Below are 27,946 nucleotides of genomic sequence, written 5' to 3'. Positions count from 1 at the left end.
CTATCGTCTTCACTCCACAGGCGTTTATCCTCGACACAATGTCTCACCTGCTCGAGCACGTTGGCTTCAACGTACTTAGTACAGACACACCAACAGACATCATGAACCGCCAAGCCGCCCTGCACTTTGCTTGCTTGCTCGGACACGAGCAATGTGTGACTGAGTCGAGGAACCAATTCCTGAGGTTTAAGGACCATAATGTATGGTGAGTTCTAGAACTTTATTAATCATTTTGTTCCGGTTTTGGTCTACTTGCGCTGGTGGCCTAGCGGTAAGAGCGTGTGACTTTCGATCCGGAGGTCACAGGGTCGAACCCGGCTCGTACCAAAGAGTTTTTCTGAACTTATGTGCGAAACGTCATTTGATATTTGCCAGTCGCTTTTCGGTGAAGGAAAACATCGTGAAGAAACTGGACTAATTCCAATAAGGCCTAGTTACCCTTCGGGTTGGAAGGTCAGATGGCAGTCGCTTTCGTAAAAACTAGTGCCTACGCCAAATCTTGAGATTAGTTGTCAAAGCGGACCCCAGGCTCCCATGAGGTGTCATACTTTCTAGCGGTGACATGGTACCGTATGGAATCCAAAGCTACATCAAAAAAATGTACGAAAATTGTACTAAATTGTACGCTAATTAAAAAAAAAAGTACTACACGCATTTACAAGAAAACAATGATCAATATGTCACCGCCAGAGAGCATACTTTCTGGCGGGCGCTATCTATTTCACTATGTAACAGTCCAGTTATCAGCTTTTTTATGAATCAGAAAAAATGTACGAGAATTGTACTAAGCTGTCCGATACTTAAAATAAAAATAACTACGCGTATTTACAAGAAAACAATGATTTATATGTCACCGCTAGGAAGCAAACTTTCTGGCGGGCGCTATCTATTTCACTGTGTAACAGTCCAGTTTTCAGCTTTTTTATGAATCAGAAAAAATGTACGAGAATTATACTAAGCTGTCCGATACTTAAAATAAAAATAACTACGCGTATTTACAAGAAAACAATGATTTATATGTCACCGCTAGGAAGCAAACTTTCTGGCGGGCGCTATCTATTTCACTGTGTAACAGTCCAGTTTTCAGCTTTTTTATGAATCAGAAAAAATGTACGAGAATTATACTAAGCTGTCCGATACTTAAAATAAAAATAACTACGCGTATTTACAAGAAAACAATGATTTATATGTCACCGCTAGGAAGCATACTTTCTGGCGGGCGCTATCTATTTCACTGTGTAACAGTCCAGTTTTCAACTTTCTTGTAAATCAGAAAATATGTACGAGAATTGTTCTAAATTAAACGACAATCTTAGAAAATGTTCATCACATATTTACAAGAAATTTCACCACGCCAACTGGTACGGTGAGCTACATAAGGTAGGTAAATATACCTGTATTCAATTTTGACCTGCAATCTTCCCAAGTAATAAGTTTCGATATGTATAGATATTTATAAACGAGACTGTAAAGGCCCATTTGAGTCTTCGAAAACAGATAGCAAAATTGCGTTTTATCCACAAGAGTGCAAAGTAATTTCATACAAATTTTAACTTGATGTCTGCTGGCTGATAGAATTTACCTGTGTATAAATGATGATTTTGAATCATAAATTATGAATAAATTTATGGATTTCATTTAGGCCGCCTTTACACATGTAAGTTACTTACGTAAATCTTTGGTAAGCGACTGATGGTTCCATTTACACCTATGAAAAACTTATCGTAAGTTTTGCTTACGGAAGTTTTGTGGTTTTCAACTTACTAAAAATCTACATTGTTCCAAGCAAACAAAGTTGAAATGAAAAAAAAACGACCGCCTTGTTCGTAAGGCCAAAACTTATCAATTTATTTCGATAAGCTGTGAGTCGCTTCTGTAAGCAAACTCGTATACACTTGAAAGTTTTCAGCTTACGAAAGTAGTTAAAACTTACCGTAAGCTGCTTATAAAAACCATTTACATTTGAATGTGTTGCATTAAGTCGCCTACGTAAGCGGTAAAACTCACAGGTGTAAAGCCGGCCTTAGTTTGATATTTTACAGTTTGTTTTTTGTTCCTCGAAACCGTCACAGCGCTCAAGATTCCACTTTTTGCAATCTTTCGCTTGCTCGGTATCAATATTTGGCACGTGCGGTTAAACAAAAACTTTACTTCCTTGTAAAACAAATAACTATTATACATACTAGTACAGCACCAGGCAGGCAATTATGGTCGCGCGATAAATGATAAAAACATCTGGCCGTCCCTATCGCACTTACTAATAGTGCGATAGGGACGGCCTCATATTTTATCGTCTATCGCGCGACCATGATACCCGCAGGTCACCACTTAATCATACAGTTTATTGAACGGAATCCTAAAGAACAAAAGTAAATCACAAGATCAATGACAATCGATACGACGGCGCTACGATTCAGTCTGACGCCATTTTGGAAGCGATGCGCAGGGATGGGGACGTCGACTAGTGATGTCCTTACACTAGAATATTTATACTCTGTCAAACAAGTCAGTAAATAAGAACAAAGAAAACTATAATTATGCATCCTTTTCTTCAGGGTGCTAGAGAAAAGGATACCTGGTCTTATAGTTTTCTTTGTTCTTATTTACTGACAGACTTGTTTGACAGAGTATATCTAATAATTAATATCTATTTAATGTTATGGTAAAAAAAAAATACAAATTTACGGTACAGGATTTATTAGCGCGTTTGATCAATTATATACATTAAAAGGTGACATGTAATTGTTGTGTTTGGAGAACGTGATGTTTTTTTGGCCATGTCATCAAACAACAGCCATTTACTGTTACATTCGCAATGTGCCCGGTAATGTCCATCTCCACCAGGTATATATTCGATTACGGATATTAATTTGTATTGTTTGTTTTGCAAAGTTATTCGGCTTGGTATATCTTTTATGAGCAATGTTTCATCTACTTCAAAAAAAATGGTATAGTCTGATGTTTTAGCTTTTATTGTAACATTGCCTTTGCACACATTATTTTGGCAAGGTGAGATTTGATCAATTATCATAGATGAAGCAGACTCTTCTAAAGCTGTTAATCCTTTTTCTGACAAAATTAATAAATTCAATGGAAGTATAGCTGAGTATCTCCGTGGAAATAGTTTGTCACAAACATCGCAACTTTTTGTCGTGCATATGCTATATATCTCTCCAAAAAGAATTTTTTCCAGAATATAAGTAACATTGCATATGCAGTTAATCAACGTTAGGTTTCCGTTTTGTGAAGACTGATAGTGCTGTGAAACAATATCAGTGCGCAATCTCAGGATGTTAACATCGTAGTCTTTTCTAATCATATAACAAACTAATTGAAAGAACTCTGATTGTTTCGATAAAATGAAGTCGAAAAAAAATTGACTGATCAAACCTGCTACTACAAAAGATTGTACGATAGAATCAAACGCACAAGTATTTTTCACAATTACGTTATCTAATCCTGAATGTGATATATTTCCATTTGGTAATAAGTCAATTTGAGTAGCTCTGTTTCTGGGTTTTGTTTTATCTTTTAAACATAACATTTTCTCTTTTGCGCAAGCTTTATTTCTCCAGTTCTCTATTAAAGAAGGTGATTTTGAAAATATCGAGTCCGATGAAAATTCTTCCTTAATCATAGGCTCATTTTTTTTACTTTTGCTACACGACTTTATCTGAACTGTTGCATCCGTGCAATTTGCAGCTTTTAATTCACCTGATAAATACTCAACGTGCCGTTGTATAAAATCGTCTACTCTTGATAGCCCTTTTCTGTTATTCAGTAAAAGCTGTTTGATATTTTTGAAGTACGATTCAACATTACTACTGGTAGCCGTCGTATACGGAGATTTAAAGTATGGTACCATAACGTTTGTCCAAAGGGGGATTTTAGCAACGATTTTTCTTAGTGAATCAACAAAAGAAGGCAAATAATGCATATTATCATATTCAGTGTCATCAACCAAATCGCAGATAAGTTTTTCCGATGTGACAACCTCATCAAACCATGATATAATACTGAAATCTTCAAAGTCAAAATTATCGACACTCTTCTTCTCATCTTCTGTTTGATCATCAACATCCGTTAATGTTTCGATTTCCTTCTCATGCTTACTTCTTTCTTTCAATTCATCTTTAGCCTTTTCACATCTGCTTTTTTCAAAATTTTGGTATAATCTGTCAAATTTATTTAGGGCGACAGTCACTAAATTCACAATTATCTGTTTCGCCACTTCGTAATCAGTACATGACTTTAATAACAGAAGATATTTTACGTAAAAAGACTTCACTCTAATATCAACGAATTTGAAGCAATTTAATCCATATAAGATCTTCACATAGTGGGACGTATCTAGACGTATAAAACATTCAGGTAGATACTTTTCTTTAATGTCACTTTCTAATATCGAAAAACAATGCTTTAAATAGGCTTGAGTTGAATCAAATCGCGTGAAAGCATTAATGGTTGCACCAATCAATGCAGCGGAGTCATCGCAAACAACTTCATCAATTTTTTTTTTATGAGTTTTTTCCAAGTTGCAAGCCAATCGTAAATAGTATCTAATGTATGTGATTCAGATATCATTTGACATACTGGTATAGAGCCATTTTCAGTTTTCATAAGTATAAGGTATAAAAACAAATGTTTAGGCTTACAATTGAGTTGTGGGTCCACTGGGGGTAAAATATTTTTAAATATGGAGCCAGTGGCGTCAATACTCAGAACTGTATATAATCGTGAAGCTATCTTTTTGAAAACATTTAGTTGCAACTCTGTCCAGTAATAAACAAAAAATGGGAACATTGAAAATTTTCTTATAATAGTTTTAAATGGTTCAGTAAACGTCATTATCCATAATGAAATTGTAACTATTTTGTGAAAATAGTTTTGTGACAGGTTTTGGCTTCTTATATTTTGTAAAGACTTTAGTTTCGGAATAAACGGTGGTTCTTGATTGTCCGTATCTTTCATATGTTTATCTAATAGTTTATTTCTTAGTACTACAGGATACTCATTTTCCAGTTTCCTAGCAATTTCTTTCTTGTGTGCTGATGTCAATCTGTTTTTTATTTTACCATGATTTTGTTTATGGTCAACGCCCAACATATTGCAATAAAAACGTATCGTTGATTCAAATTTTTCCGTATTTATTTTTATAGTTGCACCACAAACTTTACAAGATCCATTAATTTTCACTGTGTAATTATCGATAGGCAAATTATCTTTGAAAACCCAGACACATTTATTTGAGGTGTGATTCCAAATTAATTCGCTAATTATATTGGTCCACTTACGTACTGGCAAGCTTTTTCTTTTATAATGTCTTAAAGAACACTTCAATGGATCATGTCTTTTCCGCATATATTCCACTGGTTTTAATAAATCCCATTCTTCTAAGTCTATTTCAAACACACATGTTTCAGGCTGTGCACTTATCGAATCTGCAGTACTCACAGTCGAACAGCTACTGCTCGTTGAGAAAGAATCATCCTGAACTCCATTGTCACATTCTATAGCTTCACTACAGCTCACGTTTTCTCCAAAAAAGTAATTGTAATTTCGTTTAACTGACAAATACAAAGCCTTTGGTGACATGCGAAGTTGAAGGGCTTTAGAAACATTCTTATAAGTCTGACTTTCCGAGTTAGATATATTTTCATTTATAAAAAGATGTTTAAACGGTTCGAATGCACTTTTTTGTTCTTCTAAACTAACAGATAAACGTTTCCCACGTTTCATTATTATATTAATCACTGAATTCTCTTAGATAATAAGTTATCAGGGGTCAATTTCATAAATTTTACCGCTTACGTAAGCGACTTATGCAAAACTTTCAAATGTCAATGGTTTTTGTAAGCAGCTTACGGTAAGTTTTAACTACTTTCGTAAGCTCAAAATTTTCAAGTGTAAATGGGTACGAGTTTGCTTTCGGAAGCGACTCACAGCTTATCAGAATAAATGGATAACTTTTGGACTAAGGCCGCCTTTACACCTGTAAGTTGCTTACGTAAATCTTTCGTAAGCAACTTATGGTTCCATTTATGGTTACACTTATGAAAAACTTATCGTAAGTTTTGCTTACGGAAGTTTTGAGATTTTCAACTTACTGGAAGTTTTACTACCCCATTTTACATTGAACTTACGAAAACTGAAAGTTTTTAATTTTTGGAAATAGCGGCTGATATGGGAATGACATTTAAGGCAGTTTTCACATTATCCGATCCGATACCGGATGTCGGACCGATATCCTACATCCGATAAACGCTGCCGATAGTGTCGGATGTAGGTCCAATAAAACGCATTGTTCCAAATCAATGAAGTATGATTTTGTATCAAAACATATTTAAAAAAGTGTTTTATATTTAATAATTATAAGCACTATATTCCAAATATTATATTATAAAATTAAAATAACGAGCATAAAAATACTCAGAGTGTCAGGCAAAATAAATATTTTTTATATTCAACTATATCTACTAAAAGATGAAAAAACTAGTATCCGCAATTCGGACCGATGCATTACAACCTCTTTTTTCAATTGGCCGCTGTACACATATGGCCAACGGTTCCACCAACCCTTTGTGAAACCCCTTGGCCAAGATAAGAGCCGCTGTTTACACATTGGCGACCCAATCACTTGGCATTGGCTCTTCATGAAAGATGGACGTGGAATGGAAAAGTCTAGGAAATTCTAGATCATAGACGTTGACAGAAAAATTTGATTAAAAAATAATAACCCCGTAGTAAAATTAAATTATTTGAAATATTAACAATTTTTTGAATATTATGATAAGAACATTTATCTTTTTTAGGAAATACATTAAACATTTGCAAGGTTATTTTATTTCCTAAAATCTACACTATTATTGACATAGATAAACTTATTATTTTCGTAAATATTTCACTACCGTCCTCTCTGACGGCTGACGACCAACTGAATGAAGCGCCAACGTGTAAACGCAGTTGGCCATTGGCGCCAAGATCCTTTGATGTGTGGACAAAAAACCGACACCAATCGGTTGGCCGGCAAGCGCAAGCGCCAACTGCCAACTTACGGCCAAGTAGCCCTCTACACGCTTGGCCAAGGGGGTTGGTGGAACCGTTGGCCATGTGTGTACAGGGGCCAAATGGAAATTGTCAACTAATTTGAATTTCGATCATTAACAGCTCTTTAACACTTTCGAAATCGAGAACCCGCCTGTTGGGCACTCGTGAACTTTGCTCAGATGCCGGAGAACCCGCTGGGCGGGATCTCAACATACAAGCGGGAGGTTATAAATTACGACCAGTTTCTGACGTAGTAACACTACTATTATGTTATAAACATTAAATAAATGTCATATACAAAGAAAAAATGGCCAAGGCCTACAGTGTTCCGAGCTGGAATCGAACCAGCGGAACACTGGAGGCCTTGGTCACTTTTTCTTTGTATATGACATTTTTTTTTTCTAGCCTATAATTGTGTCCCACTGCAGGGCAAAGGCCTCCCCTTTCTTCCGCCACTCATCCCGATTTGCCGCCTGCTCCGGCCAGTCGCCGCAAAATGCGTCGAGGTCATCCCGCCATCTTTTCTTTGGCCTACCTCTGCCCCGGCTAATCTGTGGTGTCCAGTCGGTAGCCAATTTGGCCCACCGATCTGGATGCATTCGGCAGACATGTCCTGCCCAATCCCACTTGAGCCTTGCAGACTTAACACCCACATCTACAATACCAGTTTTGGAGCGCAGTTCGGTGTTCCTAACCCGATCGGTTCTGCGGACTCCGAGTATGCTGCGCTCCATTGCTCGCTGGCAAATCTTGAGTCGGGACTTTTGGGCTTCCGTCAATGATCAAGTTTGGGCGCCGTATGTTAGGATAGGCAGGATACACATGTCGACGAGTTTGCGCTTTAGTGTCAGTGGAAGGTTGCCCTTCATTAGCGTCTTCATGGACCAGAAGCTCTTCCAGGCGTTCTCGATGCGTCGATCGATTTCTTTGCACTGCCTGTTTTCGAAGGATGCTATCTGGCCCAAATAGATGTATTCGTCGACATATTGGATATCCTGTCCATCAACCGTGACCGTATCTTTCCCCCTGTTGGTCATCAACTTGGTTTTGGCCATGTTCATTGTGAGACATATTCATTGTGATATGACATTTATTTAATGTAAATAAAATACCGTTTATTATATAGTACTGTTAGTATAGTTCGGAACGTCCCCTAGCTGACAGTTCTGCAGAGGGTGGACGAGAATTCAATATGGTGGAGCCCAGGGTCGTAGGCGGTAGGAGAAATAAATGGAAATAAATTAATAATTGACAACATTTCATATTTTTGAGTACTACTTTTTATTGTTTGGTTTGAAAGAACTTAATACTAAAAGATACACGTATTTTTTTATTTTTCCAAAAACTGCTATTTTAATGAGAAAATCCCTGCTTATTACTACTTTGAGCAGAAAGAGCGTAAGTTACAAACGTCAAGACATAGCTTCGTGACGTCACATGTGTTGTTTCATACACCTAAGAAAACGACAAAATCATTTCTAAAAAAAAAGTTTTAACAGTCAGCTCAAACAGACCGGTATGTCCGACTGTCAAATGTCACTGTCAACCAATAGTGAATGACTACGAACCATAGACTAAGACATCAAATTTTTAATATCTTTGCTACGAACTGTAATAAGTGTCACTGTCAAACTCAAGTAACATCCAAACTGGAAGATTTTTTTTGTTATAGTGGCAGCTCTAAATCAGCTATTTGACGTCACTTCCCCTTAAAACTATTTTTAAGATTTTATATACTAAAAATACGGAAAAAAAATTAAAAAATATATTTATGTGATCTACAAGCGTATATCTCGAAATGGTTTTCGATTTAGGGACATTGAAAATTTTGAAATGTTGTCAATTCAAGACTTAATACATGTGCGGAAACGAGGACATTCGCAACGAGTATAGCGATAAATTTAAATATGACCGTAAAGTAAAATCCACAATCATACGGACTAAATTGACAAACGACTGACAGGTAAAGTGTTACCAGGAACAGCAAAATAAAAATAGTGAAGGGTAGGTAACTAGGTATGTGTCGATAACAAGATATCGACAAATTTTAAAGTACATACATATCGATACCTTTGGGTTCAAATGGCGTAAAGGACAAAATGCAGGTTTTCAGGAGAAGCAAAAAACAACTTTTTTTTTAGAAAAATGTTTATATCTTTTTTGTTTTTTGACCTATATTTGTGACGTATATAGAAAAATATGTAGATTTTTAGTATCCTTAACCTAGTGTAGCAACCGTAGTGATAATTTAAACGGTTTAGAAGTTAGATGGTTGTAAAGGACACGTCAAAATGCTATGAACGTCCTTTACACCCACGATTTTTTGAGCAATTAGAGTTGATAGGGTCGTAAATGACGGTCTTAGATGATTTTTATACAAATTCGGGGCGTAAATGTAACCGGAATGGTACAAATGGCAACTGTTTTTAGCTTAGTTTACAATTGAGAAACTTGAAAAATGTATCAAAACGTAGTTAATATGGCATAGAATAGCCACAATAGTGTTACAGTGTATATTTATCTAAATATTTAGCAAAGACAAAGAACAAGACTATTTTATATCCAGTTTTGCAATAAAGAAACAACATTTGCTTAAAAACTATCTAATATTTTGGAAAGTTATTATTTTAGTACTCGCCGCTGTCTCAATAAGTTACGCATTCAGTATTTAATTCTAGCAGGGAAACGCTTTCGTAGTTTAAGTAAATATAAAAACACTAATGGTAATCACGTAAACTTTAATCAGCAACTGTGAACAGTAGACTATATTAATACGACAGTGATTTTAAGTCTAAAGTAGAAAAAAGTTCTAAGAATAACTAAAGAGTTAAGTACCTATTTATAAACGCAAGTTAGGACGCGTATACAAACTGTGACCAACTAATAAATAATAGTAACTGTAGTCAAGACTACCTACTATGCTGATTCATATTTTTGATAATTTTAAAACAGAAGATTGTTATTTAGTCTAAAACCTGTTAAATAAGAATAATCTTAATTATGAGTTCAATCCTAGAAATATTATAGTCAATGCTTTAAGTACCTGGGTACATAGCCAAGTCACCAAACGCTAACGCTCATTCGCTAGCGAAACGCACCTGTTATTGTCGCACTAAATGTTAGTATAGTCTACTGTTAAAGTATACTGCCGGCGTAGCTGAATGGCAATCGTCGACGCCAGACGCCGATAAAAATGCAGTCTAGTGCAATACGCAAGAGCGATAAAGATATATAGCTACGAAATAGATATTATCGTGAGCGTTTGTGCATTTGGGTACGTACCCTGATTACCATAGTGTTTTTTTTATTACCTACATCTCGCCGCAGTATAATAATACTACGAAAGCGTTTCCCTGCTAGAATTAAAGGCTGAATGCGTAACCTACTGACTATTCAGACAGCGGCGAATACTAAAAAAATAACTTTGAATTTGTTGCCAAAGTATTAGATAGTTTTTAAGCAAATATTGTTTCTTTATTACAAAACTGGATATAAAATAGTCTTGTTCTTTTTTGTTGCTAAGATAGATTTGATAAATAATAAACTGCATTAAACTAATGTAGCTATTCTATGCCATATTAAGTACGTTTTGATACATTTTTCCAGTTTTTAATTGTAAACTTAGCACAACATTTTGTAGTACCATTTCTGTTACAATTACGCCCCGACTTTGTATAAAAATCATCTAAGACTGTCATTTACGACCCTATCAAATCATGGGTGTAAAAGACGTTATAGCATTTTGACGTGTCCTTTACAACCATCTATCTTCTAAATCATTTAGTTTATCACTACGGTTGCTACACTAGGTTAAAGATATTCGTAATCTGCATGTTTTTCTTATACACGTCACAAATATAGGTCAAAAAAAACAAAAAAAGTGGGTTTATCTTTCTCTTGGAAACCTGCATTATATGTCCTTTACGACAATTGAACTCAAAGATATCGATTACAGTTGCGGATAAAATATTTTTAGTGCTGGTCGTAAAGGACGAAGAACAAAAAAACTTGTCCTTTACGCCCAACTTTACCACACTACTATAGAAAGTGATCCTTAAAAAGTAAGGGCTTAAAGGGCAACAATATAATTATATCAAGGTGACTTACGACTATATTTTTATTTGTAGATTTCCTTTACGACACAAATAATAATTTATAATTAATGACTTGATATTTACGCCCCTTCAGAAAAGCTATTTTTGCAAGTCCATAGTAGAAAATCTTGGTCGTAAAGGCAACTTTTTAAGAGATATCGAAATTTTAACTACACATTGATCGATAGCGCTTGAAATTCTGAACAAAACTGTATATATAACTCATTTTCGCCAAAATGTCCTTTACGCCAATTGAACCCAGAGGTATCGATATAACAGACAAGTTTAAATCAAGAATAAGTATATTATTAGTTTCAAATAAGAGGTACACATTTTGGATTGTTCTATTTTCGAGGTAGTGGATGGATAATTGGATACTATGCGTTTTTACCCACTAGTTTTAAAACATAAAAAGGTTCCCGATCCTGTAGGTAAAAAATAAAATACCATGTCCGACGATAATTTTACTAGTCTGGCTAATGAAAGTTGATCCCGAAAAAACGTGGCAATTTAAAAAAATTGGAGCTGGCACAACACATTGATAACATGGTTTCTTTTTTATTATTTCTAATTTATTTACAGCACTTTACTAATGTTTATGGTGTTATTCATTATTATTTATAGATTTAGCTGTTAACTTTTACCGAAATTCGTTAAAGTGACAGTCACACTGACAGATGATAATCGATGATATGACATCCAGAGTTGCTGTTTAAAAAAAATACTGGGTTCAACTTTCATTAGCCAGACTCTAGTTTTTATTATAAAATATTATTCATTCTCAGCCGGTCTATTATGTTTTCAATTTTATCACATATCTATGGGGATCAGTATCCGTCACGCTATGGCAAGTATAATATCACAAATATCTATATAATTTTCATATACCTTTGGGTTCAATTGGCGTAAAGGACAAAATGCAGGTTTTCAGGAGAAGCAAAAAACAACTTTTTTTTTAGAAAAATGTTTATATCTTTTTTGTTTTTTAACCTATATTTGTGACGTATATAGAAAAATATGTAGATTTTTAGTATCCTTCACCTAGTGTAGCAACCGTAGTGATAAACTAAACGGTTTAGAAGTTAGATGGTTGTAAAGGACACGTCAAAATGCTATGGACGTCCTTTACACCCACGATTTTTTTGAACAATTAGAGTTGATAGGGTCGTAAATGACGGTCTTAGATGATTTTTATACAAATTCGGGGCGTAAATGTAACCGGAATGGTACAAATGGCAACTGTTTTTAGCTTAGTTTACAATTGAGAAACTTGAAAAATGTATCAAAACGTAGTTAATATGGCATAGAATAGCCACAATAGTGTTACAGTGTATATTTATCTAAATATTTAGCAGAGACAAAGAACAAGACTATTTTATATCCAGTTTTGCAATAAAGAAACAACATTTGCTTAAAAACTATCTAGTATTTTGGAAAGTTATTATTTTAGTACTCGCCGCTGTCTCAACTCTCAATAAGTTACGCATTCAGTATTTAATTCTAGCAGGGAAACGCTTTCGTAGTTTAAGTAAATATAAAAACACTAATGGTAATCACGTAAACTTTAATCAGCAACTGTGAACAGTAGACTATATTAATACGACAATAATTTTAAGTATAAAGTAGAAAGAAGTTCTAAGAATAACTAAGAGTTAAGTACCAATTTATAAACGCAAGTTAAGACGCGTATACAAACTGTGACCAACTAATAAATAATAGTAACTGTAGTCAAGACTACCTACTATGTTGATGCATATTTTTGATAATTTTAAAACAGAAGATTGTTATTTAGTCTTTAACCTGTTAAGTAAGAATAATCTTAATTATGAGTTCAATCCTAGAAATATTATAGTCAATGCTTTAAGTACCTGTGGGTACATAGCCAAGTCACCAAACGCTAACGCTCATTCGCTAGCGAAACGCACCTGTTATTGTCGCACTAAATGTTAGTATAGTCTACTGTTAAAGTTTACTGGCGGCGTAGCTGAATGGCAATCGTCGACGCCAGACGCCGACAAAAATGCAGTCTGGTGCAATACGCAAGAGCGATAAAGCTATAGCTATAGCTACGAAAAAAATATATAGCTACGAAATAGATATTATCGTGAGCGTTTGTGCATACGTTGTGGGTACGTACCCTGATTACCATAGTGTTTTTTTTAAATTACCTACATCTCGTCGCAGTATAATAATACTACGAAAGCGTTTCCCCGCTAGAATTAAAGGCTGAATGCGTAACCTACTGACTATTCAACAGCGGCGAATACTAAAAAATAACTTTGAGCTTGTTGCCAAAGTATTAGTAGATCGTTTTTAAGCAAATATTGTTTCTTTATTACAAAACTGGATATAAAATAGTCTTGTTCTTTTTTGTTTCTAAGATAGCTTAGATAAATAATACACTACATTAAACTAATGTCTATTCTATGCCATATTAAGTACGTTTTGACACATTTTTCCAGTTTTTAATTGTAAACTTAGCACAACATTTTGTAGTACCATTTCTGTTACAATTACGCCCCGGTTTTGTATAAAAATCATCTAAGACCGTCATTTACGACCCTATCAAATCATGGGTGTAAAGGACGTTAATATCTTTTGACGTGTCCTTTACAACCATCTATCTTCTAAATCGTTTAGTTTATCACTACGGTTGTTACACTAGGTTAAAGATACTCATAATCTGCATATTTTTCTTATACACGTCACAAATATAGGCCAAAAAAACAAAAAAGTGGGTTTATCTTTCTCTTGGAAACCTGCATTATATGTCCTTTACGACAATTGAACCCAATGATATCGATTACAGTTGCGGATAAAATATTTTTAGTGCTGGTCGTAAAGGACGAAGAATAAAAAACTTGTCCTTTACGCCCAACTTTACCACACTACTATAGAAAGTGATCCTTAAAAAGTAAGGGCTTAAAGGGCAATAATATATATCAAGGTGACTTACGACTATATTTTTATTTGTAGATTTCCTTTACGACACAAATAATAATTTATAATTAATGACTTGATATTTACGCCCCTTCAGAAAAGCTATTTTTGCAAGTCCATAGTAGAAAATCTTGGTCGTAAAGGCAACTTTTTAAGAGATATCGAAATTTTAACTACACAGATCGATAGCGCTTGAAATTCTGAACAAAACTGTATATATAACTCATTTTCGCCAAAATGTCCTTTACGCCAATTGAACCCAGAGGTATCGATATAATATTATTGCTGCTTTGAAATAAAAAAAAAATATCTCTAATTAGGGGTCTATAGACCTATTGATCTGTCGAAATCACAAAAAAAGTTGGTATATTGATTAGCCAATCACATTGCCAATTTGATTGTCCCGTCTGGGTGCACCTTAAATCTACGATGTAATAATAACTTTAATATCGATAAGAACGACACTGGCCAAACTCTGGCAACATTTGTTCACACTTAGGCTTCCCACAGACAGTCTTAAAAATTCATAATCTTAAAAAAAACTTGTATGCAATCTGACAGTTCAAACTGACACTGACAAGACACTGACAGATCTGTCAGTGTCAATTGCATACAATTTTTTTTTAAGATTATGAATTTTTAAGACTGTCTGTGGGAAGCCTTACTTGTCAATTTGGTACGTAGGATTATGGATTTTACTTTAGGGACTATTTTCAATCGACACGAGTTATGAATTGCCTCTTCGCACGTGAATCGTACGACGTTTTACGGTGTATAAGCCATTTGAAGTTTTCACATAGGCACATAAAGTACTAATTTGCACACTAGTGCGAGAAAGTAGCATAATAGCTATGTACTGTAAATATATTTTTGGGTACATGAACTCACTTCTGATTGAGTAGCAATCATAAATATCATAATTATAATAAATTAACATTTAACATGTTTCACAAGAACAACCAAAGTTGAAAAAAAAAATCAACCGCCCTTGTTACTAACTCGTGAGTCCGAAACTTATCGATTTATTTCGATACGCTGTGATAGTAACTTCCGTAACGTTCCGTAAGCAAACCCGTGAGTACCCATAGCTGGGCACCGTTAATCAAATAGTTAAAAAGTTAACCGCGATAATCGTTAATCCGTTACTAAAAAAGTTAACTTCGTTAATCGTCAAAGCGATACATTTCAACAAAATTAACGTAAGTTAAAGTTGGTCACTTCCAGTACCGTTGGGGTTGCCAAAGCTACCCGAACATCATACACAGCTGCACCTGCGTATCTAGAGAGAATTCTTGGCTGCATATGGAAGGCTACCTGAGCTACTGCCGAGAGCTGTGTCAGGAGAGCTGCATGAGCACAGTAGGCGGAAGCGCGATGATGGTGGTAATTATCGGGGCGGTGTAGAGGCAAGGGGAGTTCTGCTACGGATGTTAATGTGGTCGTAAATTGGGTTCTAATTTGCTGCTCTGACACCAGTAGACCAGTACCATGGCCATGGTAAAACCTAGGATTCACCGAATCAACGTTGGTGAAAGCGAAGCGACGTGAACAAAATTTATTTAAGTAATATTTCGGGCTTTTAGCGATCGGAATCGGTAAAACCTAGGATTTATCGGCAAATCTTAGTGGGATTTGCCGTACTTCGGGCTTTTATAAATAGCGTTCAGAAGGTGTTTTTCGCGGCGCAACTGGCGCGTGCCGTGTTGGATTAACGATTAACGGACTCGGAGAAATTTAACGGAAGTTAACGAGTCCGTTAACATTTTTTAAAGATAACTTAAAAGTTGATCCGTTAATCGAAATATTAACTTCGTTAATTAACGATTAACGGATTAACGAGTTAATGCCCTGCTATGTGGGTACCCATTTATATTTGAAAGCTTTAGTACAATACAACAATATATTAATAACACCAGTGTTACATGTCAAATGTCTTTCAGCTTACGAAAGTAGTCAAAACTTACCGTAAGCTGCTAACAAAAAGCATTTAAATTTGAAAGTTTTGCATAAGTCGCTTACGTAAGCTGTAAAACTCACAGGTGTAAAGGCGGCCATACGAATTAGTAACTAAGGCAGGAGTTTTTTTTGCCTTACTTGTTCTTGTGATTGTATAGAAATTTGGTGGATTGGAGAGTTGTTATGCATAGTGATATCAAAAATAATTTAGACGGTATTTTAAATCAGAATTACACATACCTGGGCAAAAAAGAGTAAAATGCTAAAAGTAGCAACATGGTAATGTTGTCCAGGAAATCAGTTTATTATGAGAAAAAGGGGCGACACTATACCCATTTTTAATTTATAGTCTATTTTCCAGGTTGTACTATTTTTGTTAAGGCCGCGGTACACATTGGCCCAGCTCCTTGGGCCAACGTGGGCTATTTTGCCGTATACTGGCAGTTGGCGCCAACGCTGGTTGGCCAACCAAGTGCTGGTGTCGCTTTTTTGGCCACACATCAAAGAATCTTGGCGCACATGGCCAAGAGTGTTCACACGTTGGTGCCTTGTTCGTCAGAGAAGACAGTCGTGAAGATTCATGAAATAGTACATTACGATACAAGTGCGTAAAAAAGGAAGTTCGAAACGAGTGGCGATAAATTAAAACACGACCGAAGGGAGTGTTTTAAATCGACACGAGTTACGAATTTCCTTTTGGTACGTGTATCGTACGACGTTTTTCAGTACAGATGAGCCTCCGAAGTTTCGACCTGTAATGAACCACTTCTCGAACTAGTGCGTAAAAAAACGACCATCTGTACTGAAAAATATTTTTATCTATGCGAATGACAGTGTTGATTTCAAAACAAAATGTTTAATTATGCCTTAAAAAGATTCACGTGCATATCAGAATGTTTATAAAATTGTTGTTAATATTTCAGGTGGTTCGATTTTACTACGAGTTTTTTTCAATTTTATTGCCAATGAGAATTACCTAACTTTTACTATTCCACGTCATCTTTTATCTAGAGCCAATGCAAAATGATCGATTCACTCGATTGTGTAAAACAGCGACACTTGGGATTCCTTATCTTGGCCCAAGATGCTGGTCCAGTACCTCGGGCCAATGTGCACAGCGACCTTTACACTAACGCCGTGTCTTGCGTGGGCGACGGTCGCACGACCGTCGCGCGACCGTCGCCGTCGCGTCTCATACTTCCATATCGATAAGGTTTGATTTCGTATGCGTCGCATCGCCGTCGCGCGACCATCGCGCGACCGTCGCCCACGCAAGCCACGGCGTAATCAAAGTCTGTCGTCAACCCATTTCTGCCACTAGAAAAGAGCGGCAAATTTAAATCACCCCATTGAAACTTTGAATTTCACTCACTCACTTTTTTGCCAAGCGGTAGCTGTTGTCACTGGCCAAAAGCCAGTGACAACAGCTACCGCTTGGCAAAAAAGAGTAGAAATGCCACTAATTATTTTTATCATAATAACACTTATCTGTTCTCATAGAAAAGTGTCACAATAGTTGCCACATGCAAAACGGTTTTCGTAGACGGTGGCGCCCCTATTATATTCTACTCTTTTTTGCCAGGCTGTATACAGAGTGGGGCCTGTAACAAAGGCGAAGAATTGAACTCTAGGCTATTCTCCTTATACTGATCAACATTTGTTCGGCGACTTTTAAAAATAACTTGTATTTTGATTTTTATCACCCTTGAAAGTTTTTTCTAAGAGGTAATGTATTGCGAATTCTGTTAAGTCTAAAGTGTGACAGACAACGTCAATGACAACAATAATGGCGTACATTGAAGCTAATATTTATTTTGTATGAAAAATTAAAAATTTAAAGACTTCATAATTTTTAAAAGTCACTGAACAAATGTTGATCAGTATAAGGAGAATAGCCTACAGTTCAATTCTTCACCTTTGTTACAGGCCCCACTCTGTACATTGAACCGTATCATTTTGGACCATGGGCAAATTTGTATGGGCACTGTCCCCACCCACCAACAGAAATGAAACATGTCTCATTTAATAGATCTTGGCAAACTGATGATTTTTTAGTATGACGAGAATCGCCCTATGTATGGGGTTTTCTTGGAAGACCATGTTTTGTTTTTACATATTTTTTGCTCATCTCATTGAAAGTTACAAAGAGAAGGTTGAAAAAATATTATGTTACTAACAATAATACTTCACAAATATATATTTAGGACAGAATGAGTTGTTACATCCGTCTATAGGCTGCGGTGACTGTTTACCATCACGCAGCCCCGCATGCTTGTTTATCAATCAACTAGTATATAATAATAAAAAACCGGCCAAGAGCGTGTCGGGCCACGCTCAGTGTAGGGTTCCGTAGTTTTCCGTATTTTTCTCAAAAACTACTGAACCTATCAAGTTCAAAACAATTTTCCTAGAAAGTCTTTATAAAGTTCTACTTTTGTGATTTTTTTCATATTTTTTAACCATATGGTTCAAAAGTTAGAGGGGGGGGACGCACTTTTTTTTCCTTTAGGAGCGATTATTTCCGAAAATAATAATATTATCAAAAAACGTTCTTAGTAAACCCTTATTCATTTTTAAATACCTATCCAACAATATATCACACATTGGGGTTGGAATGAAAAAAAATATCAGCCCCCACTTTACATGTAGGGGGGGTACCCTAATAAAACATTTTTTTCCATTTTTTATTTTTGCACTTTGTCGGCGTGATTGATATACATATTGGTACCAAATTTCAGCTTTCTAGTGCTAACGGTTACTGAGATTATCCGCGGACGGACGGACGGACGGACGGACGGACGGACGGACAGACAGACATGGCGAAACTATAAGGGTTCCTAGTTGACTACGGAACCCTAAAAACAAAAACTTTCAATGAAATGAGCAAAAAATATGTAAAAACAAAACACGAACTCCGCATACATATGGCGACCCTCGTCATAGTAAAAAATCATCAGGTTGCTAAGATCTATTAAATGAGACATGTTTCATTTCTGTTGGTGGGTGGGGACATTTCTGCCCATGGTCCTTTAAATGTATCAACCTCCGTAAACAAAACTCTGGTAGCCATTGGGCAGCTAAAAAGCGCGCGAAATTTCCCGCGCATTGCAAAGCCTTACCTACATGAGTCGCCGTTTAAAAAAAAACTGTCAAGTCGATCCGCGTCGAATCGAATCCATACATTTATTATGAACAGTGAATTCGATTCGATGCGTCACTAATGGACGCAGTTTTATAAGGAACGCAGAAGGCAAATTAATGAGATTCGACTCGGCGAGCCTAGTTGACGCTAGTTTTAATAAATATTTTTTTTTTGTTAAATACAGTTTGCCGCCTTTTTTAGGGACATGACTGGCTTGACCGTCATATTTAAAAAATAATTTGCACACATAACTAAGTATTCGTCACCACTCATTTCTCTCGCGGAAACAATGGCCAAAGCCAAACAAAGCAAAATTTGGTCCCAACAGGAGGTCGAGTCTTTAATTATGGCGTTTAAAGCACGACCCATACTTTGGGATCAAACACATGAAGACTATAAACACCGCGTGAAAGCTTACTTACTGCACATGGAACTAAGTGAACAATTTAGTACTACTCCTGACGAAATCGTAAGAAAGTTACACAACTTAAAAGCACAATTTAGCCAAGAAGTAAAGAAAAAGAAAAGTGGAAGCGGTACTAATGAAGAGTACATTTCTAGTTGGCGGTATTTTAACGCCCTTTCGTTCTTGCTGCAAGGGAAGGAGTATGAAAGAAATGCAGTTAATACTTTGGTAAGTGTTTTAATCTGGACTTCATCTATTCGAATAGATTTCACTAACTATACGTAACTTCACCTGTTGACATAAAACAATTATTCTCTTAACTCATCTCTTATCGCTCAGGAGCTTTGATTATGACATCTTTTCCATCTTGACCCGATACAGTGTGGAAATTGCCAAATGTTTCATATTATTTTGCTATTTTAAGCCATTCTTCTGGTGTTTTGGGTACCTGTAAATAGTACAATGTGTTTTCAATATTTTTTTCAGACTGATCCACCCCAAAACGAGAACCAAGATATAAGTCTGCAGCCACGGGCTGATAAACTGTCGGGTGCACCTCATACCAGCTCATCATTGCAACAAAATGAAAACGTGTCCCACCAACCATCAAAAAAGAGAAAGGAAGATACATCTTTAATTTCTAAGTGTGCCGAAATCATAAACCAGCCAAATGATTACGACCAAATATTTGCAGACTACGTGGCGTCCGAGCTTAGAATGTTAAGTACAGAGGGAAATAAAAAGCTACGCCGCATAATTCAAAGGGCAATCATAGATATACAAGACGAGGAAGATGGCATGGCTCCACCAAATTCACCAGCACTTAATATTTCCAACGGAAATACTTCCTCTGCAAATAGTAATTACTATATAATTACACAAGATAATGAACAGTTCCAGCTCCAACCGGAAAATATAAATAGTTCCCAACAATATCGACTGAATTTGTTGGATGTTATTACGGACACTCCAATTTCACAAATTAAAAAATAATTTCTAGTTTTTGATTATCTTTTTGTAAATTAAAATGTACGTACGTTAATGATAAAAATTGTTTTTTTACCTTGATGTATTGTCTCAATGCCATGTACAAACAATGAAATCATAGAGGCTGATATTCTGAACAAGTACAGTAAACCAAAGAATCATACATAGGCCACTCTAGAACCCTGTCGTATTGACACCGTGCTTTATTTGCTATAGCAGTCAGTTTGACTTTTATTGTGAAAGGGTTCTACAGTGGCCTAGGATTCAAATTGGTTGACTGTACATTAACGATTGATAGGAATCACCTGCAAATAGAGAGAAATGAGTTTAATATTACAAATACCACCATTTTAAATAAATAAAAAAATAAAGTTAAGTACATACTTTATTAATTGCAAACTTAATTCACATACCTGTTGCTAAAAATGGAAGTGTTACCATAAGTTTCTCAGCTGGTGAAATTGCTTGTCTAAAATGTATTATCTTTTTAGGGTTCCGTACCCCAAAAAGGAACAAGAGCGTGTCGGGCCACGCTCAGTGTAGGGTTCCGTAGTTTTCCGTATTTTTCTCAAAAACTACTGAACCTATCAAGTTCAAAACAATTTTCCTAGAAAGTCTTTACAAAGTTCTACTTTTGTGTTTTTTTCATATTTTTTAAAGTTATGGTTCAAAAGTAAGAGGGGGGGGGGACGCACTTTTTTTTCCTTTAGGAGCGATTATTTCCGAAAATATTAATTTTATCAAAAAAATATTTTAGTAAACCCCTATTCATTTTGAAACACCTATCCAACAATATACCACAACAGGTTACCTGTGTGGTGACGGGTTAAGAATTTCACCACCCCCTTTCTTCCCGTGGGTGTCGTAGAAGGCGACTATGGGATAGGGGTTAAATTGTGGCGTAGGCGAGAGGCTGGCAACCTGTCACTGCAATGTCACAGTTTCGTTTTCTTTCAACCCCTTATTTGCCAAGAGTGGCACTGAAGCTTTAGTAGTTTCATGTGTTCTGCCTACCCCTTTATGGGATACAGGCGTGATTGTATGTATGTATGTATGTACCACAACAGGTTGGAATGAAAAAAAAAATCTGTCCCCACTTTACGCAACATGTTTTGTAGGGGGGTACCCTAACAAAACATTTTTTCCACTTTTTAAGTTACCTCTTTGGCGGCGGGATTCATAGGTATACATATTGGTACCAAATTTCAGCTTTCTAGTGCTAACGATCACTGAGATTATCCGCGGACGGACGGACAGACATGGCGAAACTATAAGGGTTCCTAGTTAGTTGACTACGGAACCCTAAAAACTCTCAAAACTTTCTGTTTTCGTAAGTTCAATGTACTTAAATGGTTAAATTAGTAAAACTTTCAGTAAGTAGAAAATCACAAAACTTAGCGCCGCCGTTCTCAGTTCGAATTGAGTAGCAGTCTTAAATATCATAATTGTTATATGGCCGCTATACACATGGGCCCAACGGTTGAGCCAGCTCTTGGACCAGCCCCCTGGCCAAGATAAGAGTCGTTGTTTACACATTGGTGTACCAATCAGTTGGCATTGGCTCTTCATAAAAAATGGACGAAGAATAGAAATGGCTAGGTAATTGTAGGTAATTTACATTGGCAGCAAAATTTTATTAATAAATAGTAACCTCGTTATAAAATTAAATCATCTAAATATTAACAATTTTTTGGATATTCTGATAAGCACATCTATCTTCTTTTAGGCAATACATTAAACATTTGCAACGGTATTTTATTTCCTAATATTAACACTGTTATTGGCATAGATTAACTTATTATTTTCGTAAATCTTTTACTACTGTCCTCTCTGACGCATGACGCCAAACAGAATGAGGCGCCAACGTGTGGACACAGTTGACCACATGCGCCAAGATCCTTTGATGTGTGGACAAAAAACCGACACCAGGCGGTTGGCCGGCCAGCGCTGGCGCCAATTGCCAACATAAGTAGCCCTCTACACGCACGAGGCTGGTCCAAGGGTTAGCCCAACCGTTGGGCCCATGTGTATAGCGGCCTACAAATTAACATGTTATCACAGGAACCAAAGTTGCAAAAAAAAACCAATTACGTATTAAGTACTAATTCGTAAGTTAAAATCTTATCAATTTATTTCGATAAACTGTGAGTCGCTTCCGTAAGCAAACTCGTACTCATCTCACTTAAAAGTTTTCAGCTTACGAAAGTACCAAGTTAAAACTTACCGTAAGCTGCATATACAAAACATCACACATTTGAAAGTTTTACATAAGTCGCTTATGTAAGCGGTAAAACTCACAGGGCGGCGTGCTACCCACCAAAAACATACCTGTTAAAAAGGGGGCCAAGTTCATATCGGCTAATTGGGTATGTAAAGTTTTCCTGATACAATACTTTATAACAATCTTGGAAAGGTGGCTCGTTTGTTTTTATTTCTTATTATTTATTAATTATCTTTTTTAGGGTTCCGTAGCCAACTAGGAACCCTTATAGTTTCGCCATGTCTGTCTGTCCGTCCGTCCGTCCGTCCGTCCGTCCGCGGATAATCTCAGTAAGCGTAAGCACTAGAAAGCTGAAATTTGGTACCAATATGTATATCAATCACGCCAACAAAGTTCAAAAATAAAAAATGGAAAAAAATGTTTTATTAGGGTACCCCCCCCCCCTACATGTAAAGTGGGGGCTGATTTTTTTTTTTCATTTCAACCCCAACGTGTGATATATTGTTGGATAGGTATTTAAAAATGAATAAGGGTTTACTAAGATCGTTTTTTGATAATATTAATATCTTCGGAAATAAAGCTCCTAAAGGAAAAAAAAGTGCGTCCCCCCCCTCTAACTTTTGAACCATATGTTTAAAAAATATGAAAAAAATCACAAAAGTAGAACTTTATAAAGACTTTCTAGGAAAATTGTTTTGAACTTGATAGGTTCAGTAGTTTTTGAGAAAAATACGAAAAACTACGGAACCCTACACTGAGCGTGGCCCGACACGCTCTTGGCCGGTTTTTAAGTGACCGAAATGACGTTTGTGAAATTTAATGGCGGATGAACTATGAAGTGACAATGCATTTGCGCGTTCTGAATGTATGAAATTCCCAAGAGTCGCCACCACACACAGTTCTCCGTTTCAGAATACTTCTAAATTTGACCTTGGCAGGTTTTCATGCTGTACGTAATTATTTATAAGATTAAATGAATCTATTTATACAAATAATTAAATTTTCCCCTCACTAGCTCGGAAACACGTGTTTTGTCCTTTAATACCAGCGGGTAAAAACGCATTTTATCCACTAGTGGGTAAAGTAATTTGATCTTGAATAAAGTCAAATTAACTGCTTTAAAATTGATAAAAGTAGGTGAATATAGTAATAAAGATGATTTACCACCTGTGGAACTAGTAGGAAGCAGTGATAAACACAATTTTTGCTTTGTAGTTTCCTCGCTATAGTGAGGGGAAAAGTTTTGTGTTACACTCGGGTGCAAATGTATTTTACTTCTCGTGTGTTAAAAAACTCGCAAGTTCAGGATTCTACTCTCGAACCACTCGCTTCGCTCGTGGTTCAACTATAGAATCCTTTCACTTGCTCGTTTTTCAATTCCACACTCGGCGTTAAAATACAACTTTGCCCCCTTGTATAAAAAATAACTATAACCTGCCAAGTTCAAATTTAGAAGTATTCTGGAATGAAGAACTGTGTGTAGTAGCGCTGGCGAGTCTTGAGAATGGAATAGGAACTGAGCTACAGGGGGTCAAAAGTGGGTCGAAACGGTTCGTGTAAATAGTGCACGGCATGTGCGCCGCCTGTTTCTGGAACTTGGCCTGCGCACTACCGTGCGTGTGTTTTTGTTGCATAGTAACATAGCAGTAACCTATAACAATTTATTAGAACAAACTTGTAATTATTTCTACGCATGTCAGGGGCACCATTGACCTATTTCATAATGGTTATATATATAATTATCTTCGTCAAGTTAAAATTTGTATGAAATTACTTTACACTCTTGTGGATAAAACGCAATTATGCTATCTGTTTTCGAAGACTCAAATGGGCCTTTACAGTCTCGTCTATAAATATCTATACATATCGAAACTTATTACTTGGGAAGAATGCAGGTCAAAATTGAATACAGGTATATTTACCTACCTTATGTAGCTCACCGTACCAGTTGGCGTGGTGAAATTTCTTGTAAATATGTGATGAACATTTTCTAAGATTGTCGTTTAATTTAGAACAATTCTCGTACATATTTTCTGATTTACAAGAAAGTTGAAAACTGGACTGTTACACAGTGAAATAGATAGCGCCCGCCAGAAAGTATGCTTCCTAGCGGTGACATATAAATCATTGTTTTCTTGTAAATACGCGTAGTTATTTTTATTTTAAGTATCGGACAGCTTAGTATAATTCTCGTACATTTTTTCTGATTCATAAAAAAGCTGAAAATGACACCCCATGAGCCGTGGCAAATGCCAAGATAACGCAAGGAGGCTGATGATGACCTAAGAAACATAATTTGATATCAGTATGTCGCTGTATAAATCCGATAATTATATTAATTGCAAATAACATTGTTAATCCTGTTTTTTCTTTCCATAAATGATTACCCTTTATATTAATAGCTGCCTATGTTATGTACATTCAGGGTGCACGGAGGAATTCGTCGTAACGTGTACGTGGTTGGTGTGCGAGAGGGAGACGAACAGGACGTTAACTTCATCCTCTCTCGTTTGCGCTCGTCGAATCTTGCCCATGACCAGCTTGAGATGCTGAGGGCTATGGGTGCTGCTAAGAATCCAGCATTACTAACTAGGTAATGATTTTAAAGTTACTAGTGTAAGGGATACTGAAAAATCCAACCATTATAGGAGCATTTTCTAATTGGGCCCCCTATTAGCGTAAGTTGTTAACAAAAAAAAATTATCTACTCGCTGTCAGTTTTGTGACGACAATAATTAAGCATATAATCTGTCTAAAAAATTACTTTTTTCACAATCTGAATGTAGATTATAGCTTAAAATTTATATAATTAACACAAAAACAATATTTTTATTGAAATTTCATGCTTAATTATCGTTACAAAACTGACAATGAGGTCATTTTTGTTAACAATTAACGCTAATTTCCCAATTTCTGAAAATGCCCTTATAGCATATGTCAATATGAACCAAAGCATATGAGAATGATACGAACTTTACGGAGTCTATACCAACTAATGCCAGTAGATAGTGATTTTGCCTGTCGGCTGAATATTATCAATTTATTGTTTTAATTAACATGTGGTCTTATATATTATCTCATACAGATAATGTACCAGTTTCCATATGAAAATAATAAATACCCATAATATCTAGGAGACTTTATTTGTAAATCCAGGAAAAACGACACAAAATACGTTTAACAAATGGAAAACAAATAATTTATAAATAAAAACTGAATACAGATACTTGGAGCTGACGCTGACTAATGAAGTGAGGTCTCATGACAAGGCGAATTCCTTCAACTACGCTCTTCTAGGCAACAAGGAGAACGCGCCCACAGTTCTACAGTTTGTGAAGAACAACATCGATGCTATGAGGGTCGCGTAAGTAGCCTCATTCTCGTTTGATCTATCTGGAATACGGGTGAAGTACAAACCAGTCAAGATACATTATGCTACACTCAGTTCAACCTAAGTTGTCCAATCATGTACACACACACTGCTGGAAAACATTATCTCAATTTTCTCTGGAATTGCACATTAACCATCACTAAAAATGTTATGATACACTTAAATAAAATCACAAAGTATTGAAATCAATCAAAAAACCACTGAAAAATATCATTTCTAAAAAGATTTTCATCAATAATTGTAATTACGAACGGATGACATCAAAAACTCCTGACATTACGAAGTCTAAATTGTCTATGAGTCATAATGTTGGGATGACAACTTATCGTTATGAACGATCGATATGAACGTTTGAGTTTGTATAGCTTTGAAAAAGTGCGTTGATATTAATTACAATAATTTATCAGATTTTTTACCGACTTCTTTACGTTTTATTTCCTACCTCTTTACAATAAATATTTTACTATCAGTATATTTTTTGTTGTATTAATGTTAATGTTAGGTACTATAAAATGAATACTGTACTAGCCTTTTCCATAGGATTGTTGCAAATGTGACGAAACCTAACAAAATTTAGTTTTTACATAAATATTGTGTGACGTAAAATTGAAAATCCTCTGATATGACGTTAGCAGCGTTTATTTACAAATTATCGTTAATACATCATTTTATCGACATTTCCAATCACTAGTAATTGTCTTTGATCATATTTGACGTTTCGTTTGTTTACATGATAGGACAAGTAAAGATGAACTGACTGTAGTTTTAATAATTACCAAATTTTTCTTGTCCATTGTTGTGATTTTTGACCTAAAATACTTAGTTACATAAATTATGTGCTATTTTACAGGTACGTTGAAGATGCCCCACCAAACCCCGTACACACTTGCCTCTCCAACTTGGCTTCCTATCTAGAAGAACCTGAGCTAGTTGAGGTACAGTCTGTAGTTCATAATTCAAATAATGTTAAAAGTTTTATAACATGCCTAATTTGCTTCCAATTTTATCACTTATCAATGTGGATAAAGCACTCGTCACCTTCTGGAAAGTATGTCAGTGTGAGAGTGACATATGTCGTATCCACGTGGATAAGTGATAAAATATGAAGCATAATAGCCCAACTGGTCATATATAGCGCTTTGCTTCTTCTTTTTTATGCGCACTGCCAAGGAGTAGGATTTCTTGCCGGCAGCAATATTTCCGAGCTCATATTCCGGCAATCTTCAAATCAAGGGGAACAGGCATCTTCTGGGTGAGCTCACTCCATCGTAGGCCACGTCCTTGCCTTTGGATAGTATGTGGCCAAGAGTAAGCCCATTTGTAATAATAAAAAAAAATGTTTGTCACTATGATAGATAAAGAATAAAGATCAAAATTCAAATTTTTATTCACTACGCATTCTAAATTTGGATACGACTGATTCTCATTCTCATTTCAGTATGAAGAATGGCTACGGTCCACCCAAGTCGGGACTCTCCAATACAACACCGCCTTATCCGCCATCACATCAGCAAGAAACAACATGGCGTGGGAACCGACAACGTCGACAACATTCTAGGTGCCATCAGAGACGATGCTACAAGGGTCGTCACTTCTGTCTTTATGCTTGGTGCTATGGCTCTATTGGCTGTTATCGCATAGACTATTTATCTAATAGATTTTGAAACTATTGTTATCAATGTTATGAGTATGAATAAAGAACTGTTTAAATAATTTGTAAATATTTATTGTAAATATAATATGAGTTTAATTGACGCCTAAC

At 36.0% G+C, this 27,946-nt stretch overlaps 1 protein-coding gene across 1 annotated transcript; it reads left to right on the top strand.

Annotated features, from left to right (window-relative positions):
* LOC125242741 (membrane alanyl aminopeptidase-like) lies at nt 1-27,897 on the top strand. Its single transcript, XM_048151663.1, has 5 exons — nt 1-205; nt 25,219-25,386; nt 26,017-26,157; nt 27,035-27,119; nt 27,623-27,897. The coding sequence occupies exons 1-5, from the start codon at nt 39-41 to the stop codon at nt 27,740-27,742; spliced, it is 681 nt and encodes a 226-aa protein (XP_048007620.1). The 5' UTR covers nt 1-38; the 3' UTR covers nt 27,743-27,897.
* Nucleotides 27,898-27,946: the final 49 nt, after the last annotated feature.

Source organism: Leguminivora glycinivorella, chromosome 3 (assembly GCF_023078275.1).
Source record: "Leguminivora glycinivorella isolate SPB_JAAS2020 chromosome 3, LegGlyc_1.1, whole genome shotgun sequence".
NCBI classification, from domain to species: Eukaryota; Metazoa; Arthropoda; class Insecta; order Lepidoptera; family Tortricidae; genus Leguminivora; species Leguminivora glycinivorella.
This window is presented reverse-complemented; position numbering and strand designations above follow the sequence as displayed.